The sequence below is a fragment of the Osmia bicornis genome, chromosome 4 (assembly GCF_907164935.1).
Source record: "Osmia bicornis bicornis chromosome 4, iOsmBic2.1, whole genome shotgun sequence".
Classification (NCBI taxonomy): Eukaryota; Metazoa; Arthropoda; class Insecta; order Hymenoptera; family Megachilidae; genus Osmia; species Osmia bicornis.
This window is the reverse complement of record NC_060219.1, coordinates 4,463,518-4,476,065: the sequence shown is the minus strand read 5'-3', so window position 1 is coordinate 4,476,065 and position 12,548 is coordinate 4,463,518. Positions and strand designations below refer to the sequence as shown.

The window sequence follows — 12,548 nt, the reverse complement described above, 5'->3', positions numbered from 1 at the left end:
ATCGGCGCCACGAGCTGCATTCAACGAAGACCGGAAGTCGAGGCTACAATAGAGAAGCACGTGGGCGACGATCAACGAATGAATAACGCGTGGTACGTTGCATCTGACGATGAGATGTATCAATTGAAATATTTATAGATTAATTGTAAGAAAAGATTTTCAATTGATAATTATTAATATTTAGTTATGAATATTAATACTGATAATTTAACCCTTAGTTGGTACATACACTTCACCAGTAGTTGAATTAAAAAGAGGCAAATTGATATAATCTGCGATTAAATTCTTCAGAAGATTGATGACGTTAAAATGTTACTTTTCCTTTTTGTATTTTTAAAAGATACACAAAACAATAATTTACATCAATAATATACATAATGAGAAATATAAAGAAAAGAATGGAATAAGAAATAATCGTAAACGATTCGAATTTGATTTTTATTATACAAATTCAATTATTTCAAAGTTCCGCTATGGTTTCAAAGAAATAAAGTACTTAACCGACAAGTTAGAAACAGTTTCATTTCTGACAAGTAACGTTTGCAAATCGCATTACGACGGATGCACTATTATGGTTTCATTTCACGATCGTATTTAATACAGACATCAAAAGATAGAAGCTCTAGATTTTTCATAATATTCTAATATTAACAATCTGATTCGAGAATGATCTGTTTAAAGAAATAAAGAAATTAATAATTTGTAATTAAAATATTAGTATACGAAGGTTTGAAAGCTAAATTGTGTAGAAAATTTAAAATACACTTTCATATGTAAATGTTATTTCTTTTGCCTGAGCTCTGTTAATGAACTTTCTATATTTTGCATATTTTATTTTTGTAGCCAGGTCAAAATTACTCTACAATCGTGTGACGATCAATAATATCTTCTCCAGGTCGTAAACTACTTAATTTTAACATAGTTTCTAATTTATGTTAATATATTTGTTGTTCCAATCATTTCTCTATTGAATGCATTTTAAAACCAAAAAGATATGAAAAGTTTTCATCAAATTTAAACAATCTTTTTTATTACATTATATTCAATTCTTTGTATATTTTAATGTCTATCAATCAAATAAACAATTCATGAAAAGTTTCACGAATGAATAAAAGAACAAATCGTTGCTTGGTAGTGATAATGACACAAATCAAAAAGATTCTTTTTATGATAGTAGTAATTAACAAAGCCTTCGTTTAGTATTTTCAAAACTGTAAATTTTAAAAAGCCTCTCACTATTATTGCCACGAAGCAAAATGTTTTCAAGGATAAGAACTCGATTCGAAGAAGTAAATTTATCTGAAATAAAACAGGAGATCAACAACATCCGATATCCATTACACAACGTGCAAGTAACTTGAACGCGAGAAAAACAGATCCACCGTTTTCATCGTCTGCGAAAAACAGGGCAAAGCAACGTTTTAATATCACCATTACTAATGTCAATTTTCCACTCGAGCAAATGATCCTTGTCCCTTATACAGAATCTCGAAAACATGTTTTTACAAGCGTGAAATCGTGATCCTTTTTATAGAACCTGTCGCAGATGGGTTTCACTTTCGCGAAGAAATGTCAGGGAAACACGTTCGTCTTCGGGAAATCGATCACGAGCCCTTGCACGCTTTTACTTTCCTCTGGCATCTCGAATGAGAACCAGGAACTGGTTTCGAACTGTAAATTCTTCTTACGTACCTATCTACCCGGAGTTCACTGCAATTTTCCATGGAAACACCAGACAATTTCGTGTTTCTATTAGTGTAACCCTATTCCCACGTCTAAATTGGATCCATGAAAACACTTCCGTGCTTTCAACGACTAATAATCCGCTGTTCGGCTCTGTGCTTCCTCGTTTCTATCTGTATTATTGGTACTGCTAATGTATACTTTGAGTGTACATTCTTATTGAACGTCGTACGATTAAATTGGTAGCTTTCTAATGGAAATTTATCAAAATGGTACCTTTGTTTTTGTGCTTTGCTGCTCGTTGACGTAACTTAAATCTTCTCTTAGGTAGAGCCTGGTTTCTTAGTAATTTTATAATTTAAGAATTTTGAAATTTTTAGAATCTAGAATTTTGAAATTTTGTAATTTTGTAACTTTGAAATTTATTTCATTTTTTAATTCTTAGGACCTGGAGTTTTGAAATTCTGGAATTCTGGAATCTTGAAATTTTAGAATAAAAAGGTCCATATTTTTGGGGACAGACCTGTCCAGATTTTTATAGTCAGCTTAGATTTAGGCTAGTTACGCCAATTTAATTGTTGCGAGGTCTTCAGAAATCGATTGTCTAAAAAAAGAAACTTTTCATTACCATAAGTACTTAATACTCGTTCCTATTCAAATACTATGGAATTCGGTTATCATAATCACGGATACTGCTATCAATCGGTTATTATTATCATAATCAGTCGGTCTTAAAATACTGTAGGCATAAAAATAATCCATCTATTGTAATCAAACTTCGACTATTATTATGAATTGTGATAATTCCACTTGAGCAGAAATGATAAGAATTCTCAGCAAATTCCTACTATGTATATAAATAAACCTTCTCTTTGAAACTTATCTTTCATTTGTTACAAGAACTTATGACAAGAATTCTTAGAAAATACATAAATAGATCTTCCCCTGAAACGTAACCTTTATCTTTCTAAACTAAATTACTGTAGTGTATTGTTTGTAATAAATTGAACTCGATAATAAACATTTTTTATCCTCTGCTTATTGTTATAAAAAATTGCAAGCTCTAAAATGATGATAATAAGCTGATTCCACTGTATTTACCAATGATTCCACTGTTCTCAACGGAGGTTCTGCTCGCGTAACACAGTGATTCACAAAGAATGAAGCGAGTTTCATCGTTCACGGGAACAGTCATTCTTGGTTCAAAGACCCAATGTATCCAACGATGCGAACGAATTTCATTCCTGGGAAATATCCGCGAAAGTAGCGTGACAATCGATCGAGCACAGAGTGTAGGCTGCTTCGTTCCACCGTTTTCGTTTCATCGAGGTAATCGAGCGGCCAACTAGTTCAACAAGGTTCAAACGAATCGCTCGTTTCATCCAATTAATAGCCGCCGAATAATGGGGATGACATCGAGAAAATAAGAATTACGAAAACGTGAGACAATTATGCCGTTTATAGTAGCGGATATTTAGGGAGCATGACAATTAGAGGCGGATTGGCCATCGGGAATTTGGGACAATTTCTGGTGGACCAGTAGGCCAAAATTTTTGGAACCTAATTAATTAAAATTAAGGCCCATATTTTACAAGAGAGCCCTTCGTGTTACTGAACTTCCGGTAAAAATTTAAGTCTCAGTCCGCCTCTGATGATAAGCCTGGTTGTAACATCGATGACACCGATGACACTAAAACCAGGTTAACGTGTATGTGGAACATTGCACTTTGCTCTAATAGAGTCGTGACGTGCTGTCACTTGTCAGTGTACAATATCCTCCTACTTCATCACGGGCATTTAACATCTTATATAAATTTTAATTTTAGAAACTTCAGAAAAGAAGTGTAAACTTTAGAAAAATTTAAGTAAGTAACTTTCACTCTTTCCCCAAATCAGAAATTTCCAAAATTAAACACACAATTTTGTCACATAATTCTTCTTAATTCCTCCTAAAATAATCTTTACAAAACGTGCTAATCCATTTCATTCATACCATTTTAAAGCAAGAATACTTAATTCAACAAAGAATGAATCTTTTGACTCTACGTCTCATTAGCATTCCATAGTAATGCACAGCAAGTTAAACAAAAAAAAGGAAAAGACTTACAGAAGCTCAACGGGACAATATCCTGTTATAATTCAACTTCTTTGTTCGTCTGGACAGACACAAGCGCGAAAAGTGCATTTTAGCACGGAATATGGTGGCTGCGTTGAGCTTAATTATTCGCAGAGTGTGACAGAGCACGTGTCAAAAGGAGTCGTTAAAATTGTGCATGTCACTGGTTAAAGCTGACGAGAAAAACGAGAACGCAGCGTTTCGCGAAGTTCGCAGGATGATCCGCTCGCGAAACCGGCCGAATACGAAACTGTCCCCGACACGACAGCCTGGAACCTCTAAATATTCAGAAGACACCGTTCCGCTGGAATGTTGCTCTCGTTATCAGTGAAAGTTTTACAACTTATACGGGTATGCGAATCGCGTAGCGGTTACACGTCACCTGCGACGCTCGAAGAATGTTAGGTGATCGACAGGTTGCTAATTTCGTAGGCATAGATCGTATTTGGGAGCTAATTTGATCTTTATTCCATCGACACGTACCATGTCAATGTGGTATCGATGATACGTTAGCTCTTTCATGACTAAATTGACGTTTTTATGAGAAGAATTTGTGGCAGTGGTGCAATCAGAATTGTCCAATGAGAAATTAACAAATTATTTTTATTGCTTTTTAAATTTTCGAAAATATTCTTGTATATATTATAATTTGTTTCTAATTTCTTAATAAGAAATAGCTGACACCTGCTGATACCTCTGGTTGAGCTACTGTAGTGTTAATATATTTTTAAAATAAATAAAATTTGATAATAGTAAATTTTAATACATAACGAAATATTCTGAAAATAGTAAATAAGATTTGTTAAAAATCAAAATGTTATCTAATGAAATTTGCAATATCATTTTTTAATCGCATTTACGTGACAGTCAATGTGTTAATCATTAATAAAACTTACTCCAAGCTGAGATTTTCCACTTCTTCCCAAAAATATTCCAAACTATCATCTGAATCTTCATCGTTTGATACTTCTTCAGATGAAACCTTCTGCTTCATTCTGAAAATAAAAAACACAGGATCCATTGAAACTTTACAATGTGGCACTTGTTTTCTTTCATTTTAAGCAGGTTTAAAGGGACATTCTTCACATTCTTTCAACGTTTGAGACGCATCACATTTGTTCCAGACAATGATACACGCTGCAAAAATGGCTGGCGCACTATTCATGGAGTACAATGACAACAGCCACCCTTCGTCTGCTCTTACATAAGAGCTTAAACGAGTTTAATTGGCTGTGGCATTGTTCTTCGAGCGGATGAGCTAATGAAAGGGTTCGCGTGAAAGCTCCATTCTCCTCGTGTCAAAAATGATCATGGAACGTAGTTACAATTGCTATCATGCGAGTTTAATTTTTTTCGTGAAAGAAGGGGGATTTGATTCGTTAACTCTAGAAAAATGGAGTCTCGTACGTAGCAATTCATTTCTAATGCTTTCATATTTTAATAATGTCTTTGCTAAAAAGAATTAATTCTTCAATATTAATAAAGGTATAAGTGAAATTAAATAATTTTTTGAGAAAAATATAATTTCAATACTTTCGATGAGTCACCTCCTTGGTCTTTCTACGGTTAATTAATAATAATTTTCGATTTAATGAAAATCTTAATTTAAAAGTGATTCAGAATTGAAACTAATATAATTTTTTAATGATTAAATATTTAGTATATAATTGAGAAATATGAATAATAAGTGGTGGGGAACTACAGACTTATGTATAAGGGGTCTTCTCCCCTACATCGTCATTTTTCTCGAGACTGCCGAGGGGGGCTAGGACCCCGGGAAACCAGAGACATTGACATTTTCCCTGGGAAAGCCTACCATGCTCGGTACTCTACAATGGGTGCTCGCTAACTCCCCACCATATAATTTCCTCATTAGGAACGCCTCATATTCACACTCATTATTCATAAACACACGTACACTCGACCTTTTCACCTAGATAGCCAATAAATGTATTGCTGTATCACGTAAACAAATAAATATCCAATGAATTCATACATTCGAACCATGAAGAAGGCACGCATGCCAGCGATGATCGATAATTCTCCGTTTTCCAGAGCTCGAAATGCAGGGAATTATCGAACGTCTACTGCAAAAATATAGAAGAAAATTCGTTTTTATTTTATTTTGAATATAACACTCAATTTGCATAACTCTATATAATCATACTATAAATTGCACAAGTTTTCTTTCCATTCGAAGCATGAATACTTTAGAGTGGTGTTCTATGAGCCACTCGGCTCGGGTCACACGGAGACGAGGTCAGTGTAGTATAATGTCCTTGTGCTATATCGCGCTTATGTCTAGAGTCAATTGAAATGAAAGCAGTATGGATACTGGCTGAAACGAAACCAGGTCCTCGCATTCAGAATTTCGATTACTGATAGGCAAGTTCGATTCGTGATTACGCGAGAAACGTCTCAAAGGTACGAAGAGAGAGCGCATTCACGGTTACGACAAAGGCCGTTGCACTCAAGTGCATTGAGCCTATCGTTGTTCTTGGTTCGACGACCCAGTGCATGCGATTTTTCGTGGAACAAAAATTAATGTTCTCTGAAGTGTTTTAGAGAAGATTGAAAGTAAGAACAGGTAGGTGGGAGAAATAGAGTTCAGAGAACGAACGAGTATAATTCATAGAAAGTATAAAAAGTGCGGTAAATACTCTAGCATAAAAGTGAAAATTCGACAAAGAAATGGTAAAAATTAACAATTATGGCATTTCAAATAAACAGTGTTCAACTCTAGAAATTTTCAAGTGGTATATTTAAAGTAAATTCCTGCTTTTTATTAACAAATGATAGCTTCATTTTAACATTAATTAAATAGAGGAAAGTGTATCATCAGAAACAAAAGGTGTCTTCTTGTCAATTTCAACATCAATAACTATCATTTTATATTTCCTTGATATTTGTTTTAGATATGATCTATTTAGAATCAATATTTGTTACTAGTCAGTAATTGATTGATTTATAGTTCCAATCAGTTCCATGCAATTTTATAAATAACCACCTTCGTTTGTAAGGTGATAAATGAAGCAACTAAACCTTGTAATCATGGGCTGCCTTGATTTTTAAACGCTCAATCTTGAACGTTTAATCATACTTTAAAAAGGTAATATTTGCACATAGAACGATAATAGATAAATGGATGGTTAATCCTTTCGGGTGACCTAATTACAGTACGACGTTTCAAATGAGACATCGTTATCTGTGTCAATAACAGGAATTCTTCACTCTATCATGTTTTCGCTTTAATATCATTACTCATCAGTTTAAATCAGCTTTTTACAACTCTAACTGCTTTTTTACATATCAAGTTTCTTGTTGATCACTATCGAGTATGATTAATAATCTCTAATCCTCGTCTGGGCTTTTAAATTAACACTTTGATGACTTATTCATCGTTTCAAATGTTTTTAAGCCATTCTACAGTTTCACTCATTAAAATTTAAAAATTAGTACTTTTGTATTATAAAAATCAATGTATTGAAATTTCAATGTTACAAATGTGCCACTTTATGAATTATCTCTTTAACGATGGACTCTTGAGTAACGATAATTTAAGTTTAATTTTAGACTCTATTTATAGTATCAAAGTTAAGACTAATTTATCTAAGCCAATATCCCTTTAATGAAGAAAACGTCGCGAAAGAGGAATCTAATGGGCAAGACTCGCGAAACATCCGACAATTTGTAGCGCGGAAGTTGTTCGGGGTGAGTCGTTTAGAGAGATCGTAAGTATTACTTACTCCTCGTTAAACTCTGAAGATGACATCGCTGACGTCCGCCGTTAACAAACTACTTGGCCCGACAATGCGAAAAAACAGAATGCTCTCTCTGCCCACGTATACCACGTCGCACTACACCGTTGCTTTGGGCTATTACTACATTAACGAGTCACTACTTCATACGTTTATACGGCACCGCCACTCCTTGATAAGAGGTCTGCCGGTGATAATAGACTTTGATGCTTCGTCGACGTTCCCGCGAACTATTGCAAGTGCATCGCAGTTATTTTACGCCTTTTATCTTGATAAAAGAGATATGCTTTTAATCACTGATGACACAAAGACGTACTGTGATTCTATACATTTTCTTTTTAATTATAGAGAAAAGGTGTTAACCATAGAATGGCGGACCATGGAGAGAATCCTAATTCTAATTTAATACCGTATTTCATATTATTTTCATTTTCTAAATTTTATACTGCTTAAGGATTGAGTAAAGTATTTTAAATCTGTCTATTTAATTTATTCTTTTTTTTTTAACGAGGAGAAATCTTGCATAAGACACCCTCGCCCCTCGGTGGTCCTCTATCCGCACCGCAGGGGGGAGCTAGGACCACTACCTCCTTATCTGCCGACATCAGGGACCACTCAATTTAATTTACCTAATCTAACCTAACCCCGATTTTATTATGATGGAGGAAAGGCAAACCCAACCTAACGTAACCTATCCTAACACGAAGCTTTACATTCATAACAGGGAAATTTAGTTAAAATAGCGTTCAACAATTAAATTTTCAAATAACTTTATGTGTCATCTTAATATTAATGAACTTTTCAAACAACCTATTATAAATATAATTTATAGATAAACCGCTTATCATCAATAACAAAATTCCTGACTTAAGAAAGTATCTTATCCACTTGAGATCCTATCTGGTAGAGAAATTTTCCTGATGGACATTTAGTTGCGTGACATCAATTTGCACGGTTAATTGCCGCAACAAATCAAGCTTTACTATTCGTGGACAGCGAACGTGTAAAAGGATAATCAGGATGGAAGAGTAGCCGGTGTTTAAAGCATCACCACGTGAAAAGTAGACCCGCACAAATGTTACGGGCCGAGTGAAAAGTGGATCAGAACGTTTAAATGCCGGCAGTAGACTTCTTCGCGACTTAGAAAGTGTTAATCGCAAAATTGACCGACGTTTCCGTTTATCGCGAAGCTCCTGAGAAAACAGGTTTGTCGTGACGTGGTCAGGCACGTTTACGATTGATAGTGAATTAATAGACATGCCTATATCTATTTATCGCGAACGAACAGCACTGGCTACCGAAACCGCGATAACGATAATGCAAAAACGCCCACGCTTTTTTTGCACCGGAAAGATGAAGTGAAATTGGAACTCGACACGGATATGAATATAGGTGTTTATGAAACTTACGTATTTTAAGAGTTTCACTGATGAGCTAGTATTCGTGTAATTAGATAGGAAACGGGGTGAGCCTAGTCTCTCCAAAACACAGATTTATTTACTTTCTCAATTTAAAGATAGGTAACATTAAAAAAGTTCGATTTCTGATTTGGATAAATTAATTTCTACCTAATTATGCTCTATTTATGAATCGCATTCTCAAAATCACTTCAGGGTTAATGGAGTAAAGGGTAGATACTTATGTTGTATACAAGGTGAGGCAAGCCACTGGGCCAAGCTAAAATGATAGAAGATATTCCAATTTTCAGTTGCTTGTATCTCAAAAACGAAACCCCAAATTGTGTCGACGTAGTGTCGCCACGATTGTTTATGACCATCGTTCGAACATAATCAATAGCCACACTTTCGCGATTAAGCACGCGCTCTACGCGCGTTCTAATTAGACGGTATTGTTCATTAATAATTCAATAACGAAGCTTCAAACATTTTCGTAAAGGAAAATGCTGGTCAGAATCATCCCAGCTACCACCCCTTCAAGCAGCTAGCACTCATTCTGGGACACCGTGTATACTTGAGGGAAGGGCTCAGCCTTCCCTTTCTGTTCTTCTTCGCTCTGTCCGTGTTGGGGGTGGCGGCCCTGAAATGGAACATCTCCATGGACCGCGACGACTGCTAATTCAACAAAGCTGGACAATGATAGGCATTGATATCGAAGGAATCTGCTATTACCGTCAACATACGTAGACTGTTGCAGTGCGAAGTGTTTCACATTCTTATACTAGGATAGAGTAAATGGCGCTCGTTTCCAAAGCACAAATTCAAGGCATGTTCAGTCTTGTTGGATCTGTAGCCACTGCCATCACTCCGACAGTGTGGCTATTGCATCAACAATTGTTGACGCCGATAAAGTACGCGACAATTATACCGACGGTAGGCAATACCGACGGTAGGTAATACCGACAAGTGAAATATAAGAACGAATAGCAAAATATAAGACTTAAAAGCCAAACAAATCGCGAAATAATAATTGCAGGATAGTGATAGATATCCTTTCTTTTAATAACGCGGAAACATGTATGTGAGTGACGCTGAGACGTTGTACGCATGCTCAAAAACAAGGCAGGAAAATGTTATATGTGTACTCTACAATGATAGTACCACAGTATCGATCGAGGATACCGATGATACCATAGTATCACAAACAATTTCCAATCAATTACAGTTATTAGTTATCGCAAAATCTGTTTATTATAAAAAATTACTAAAAAGTTTCGGCTCACATCACGACTAGAATAAAATTGCTAATTACAAAAGAAGTAATTTGTCACAAATGTTAAAAATAGACCCATAATCAATCACAAACGAAATACACTAAGAAAAATTAAAAATAATCATATTTTATTATTCCTTCCGGCTAACTTCATGTAGCTACCTAAAGGCATACATATACCCTTATTTTATTTTCTGCGTTCATTTAATTTGCTGTAATCATCTTCTTAGCTTATTGAATAAACTCCTTAGGAGGACGAACGTGTTGATTTTATTACTTCCATCTGCACCCTTTATATCTTTGATTCCACTATATCTCTGCACCCTTATATCACTGCATTCCTTACATCCCAGCAACCCTTACATCCCTGCATTCTTAACATTCCTGCAACCCTTAAATACTTTTTTTTTTTTTTTTTTTTTAACGTGGTGGAAATCTTCAGAAAGACACCTTCAGCCCCCCTGGGGAGGGGCCGGAGGTAGTGTGGGATTTTTACCCACTAAAACCACCACGGTGGCCTGCACTAGGGCGGTAGGGAGGGTCCTTTGACCCTCCGCCATGTGCCAAACTCCGCTGACATCGGGGGCCACACCCAATGCCGGCACTCCTCGGGCCGCGTGCAGTGGAGACCGGGGCCCCAGCCCCGGACCCCTACGGAATTCTTTTACATCCCTCGTTCCGTTACATCTCTGCATCCCTTATATCCCTGCATTCTTTTCATCGATACATTCTTTTCATCCCTATATTCTTTTCATCCCTACATTCCTTACATCTCTTCATCCCTTAAATCCCTACATTCTTTTAATCCATACACTCTTTTCATCCCTACCCTCTTTTCATCTCTACATTCCTTACATCTCTTCATCCCTTACATCTTTGCATCCCTTACATCTCTGCTTCCCTTACATCCCTGCATTCCTCACATCTCTACATCCTTTACATCTATGCATCCCTTACATGCCTGTATCCATTACATCCTTGTATCACTTATGCTCCTGCATTCCATACATCCCAGTACCTCCCTGAAATTAAGTTGAAATTTTTGCGGATATAAGGCCTACGAATTTATACAAATTTAGTTCCTTTTCTCGCCACCAGAGGGCGCTGATTCGACATCGAGATTTTAGTTCACATTTTTGCCGCCAGAGGGCCAGAAATTGAGCAAGGTTTAGTTCCTTTTTTCGCCACCAGAGGGCGCTGATTCGACATTGAAATTTTAGTTCACATTTTTGCCACCAGAGGGCCAGAAATCGAGCAAGATTTAGTTCCTTTTTTCGCCACCAGAGGGCGCTGATTCGACATTGAAATTTTAGTTCGCATTTTTGCCACCAGAGGGCCAGAAATCGAGCAAGATTTAGTTCCTTTTTTCGCCACCAGAGGGCGCTGATTCGACATTGAAATTTTAGTTCACATTTTTGCCACCAGGGGGCCAGAAATCGAGCAAGATTTAGTTCCTTTTTTCGCCACCAGAGGGCACTGATTCAACATCGAAATTTTAGTTCACATTTTTGCCGCTAGGGGGCGCTATTTCTTCGAGAATTTCACTTGCGAACTAACTTACCAACACTTACCTTTACTCGAAGCAGTCTTAATAATATATTTGTTATAAGGGATGCAGAGATGTAAGGAATGTAGGGATGAAGCGATGCTGGGAGCGTAGGGATGAAAAGAATGTAGGGGTGTAAGGGATGAAGCGGTGTAAGGAATGTAGGGATGAAGAGAATGTAGGGATGAAGAGAATGTAGGGGTGTAAGGGATGAAGCGGTGTAAGGAATGTAGGGATGAAGAGAATGTAGGGATGTAAGGGATACTGAGATGGCCTTGGCCTATAATGGGGGGTAAAATTATATAAATAACTGAAAAAAGTAAAATAAATGGGGTCCTCGGCTGAGATGCAGAGTGGGATATAATCATAAATGTTATTCCTCTTCGATGAGCTTATTTAATAAGAAAAAAAAAAAATAAATAAAGTAAATTAAATAAACTTTGGAAAAAATTATACTGTTTGTGCCCTCTTCATACGGACCTGATATTATCGAGGGGTGTTAGGGATCCCGCTGCGCTAATGACACCCTCTGAGTACCGATCTTATATGATATTGGGGTATTCAGGACCCCTAAACGCCGGTGACCCTCTTTGCATACCGACATTTTGGCATCCGGGGTGTCTGGGACCCCGAAGCACCGTTGACTCTCCCTGTATACTGATATTATGGAATGCGGGGTGTCATGGACCCCGGCGGCTACCTCTGCACGTCGATCTGTATTATCTTGTGGAGTCAAGGAGCCCATTGACTCTGCACGACGACAAATTCTTGGGGT

The 12,548-nt window shown here is 36.6% G+C and overlaps 1 protein-coding gene across 2 annotated transcripts in view; it reads right to left on the bottom strand.

The window, feature by feature from the left end:
- LOC114880039 (repressed by EFG1 protein 1-like) overlaps positions 1-7,778 on the bottom strand; it is a 50,984-nt gene extending 43,206 nt beyond the window's left edge. Inside the window, exons 1-2 of one of the 2 annotated variants that reach the window (XM_046285505.1) lie at positions 7,546-7,778; positions 4,696-4,794 (exon numbers count right to left, since the gene is read on the bottom strand). In XM_046285505.1, coding sequence (XP_046141461.1) covers positions 4,696-4,794; positions 7,546-7,571 — 125 coding nt within the window. In that variant the 5' untranslated portion in view covers positions 7,572-7,778. The remainder of the gene's footprint in view (positions 1-4,695; positions 4,795-7,545) is intronic. The other variant, XM_029195622.2, reaches the window with a different exon arrangement.
- Positions 7,779-12,548: the final 4,770 nt, after the last annotated feature.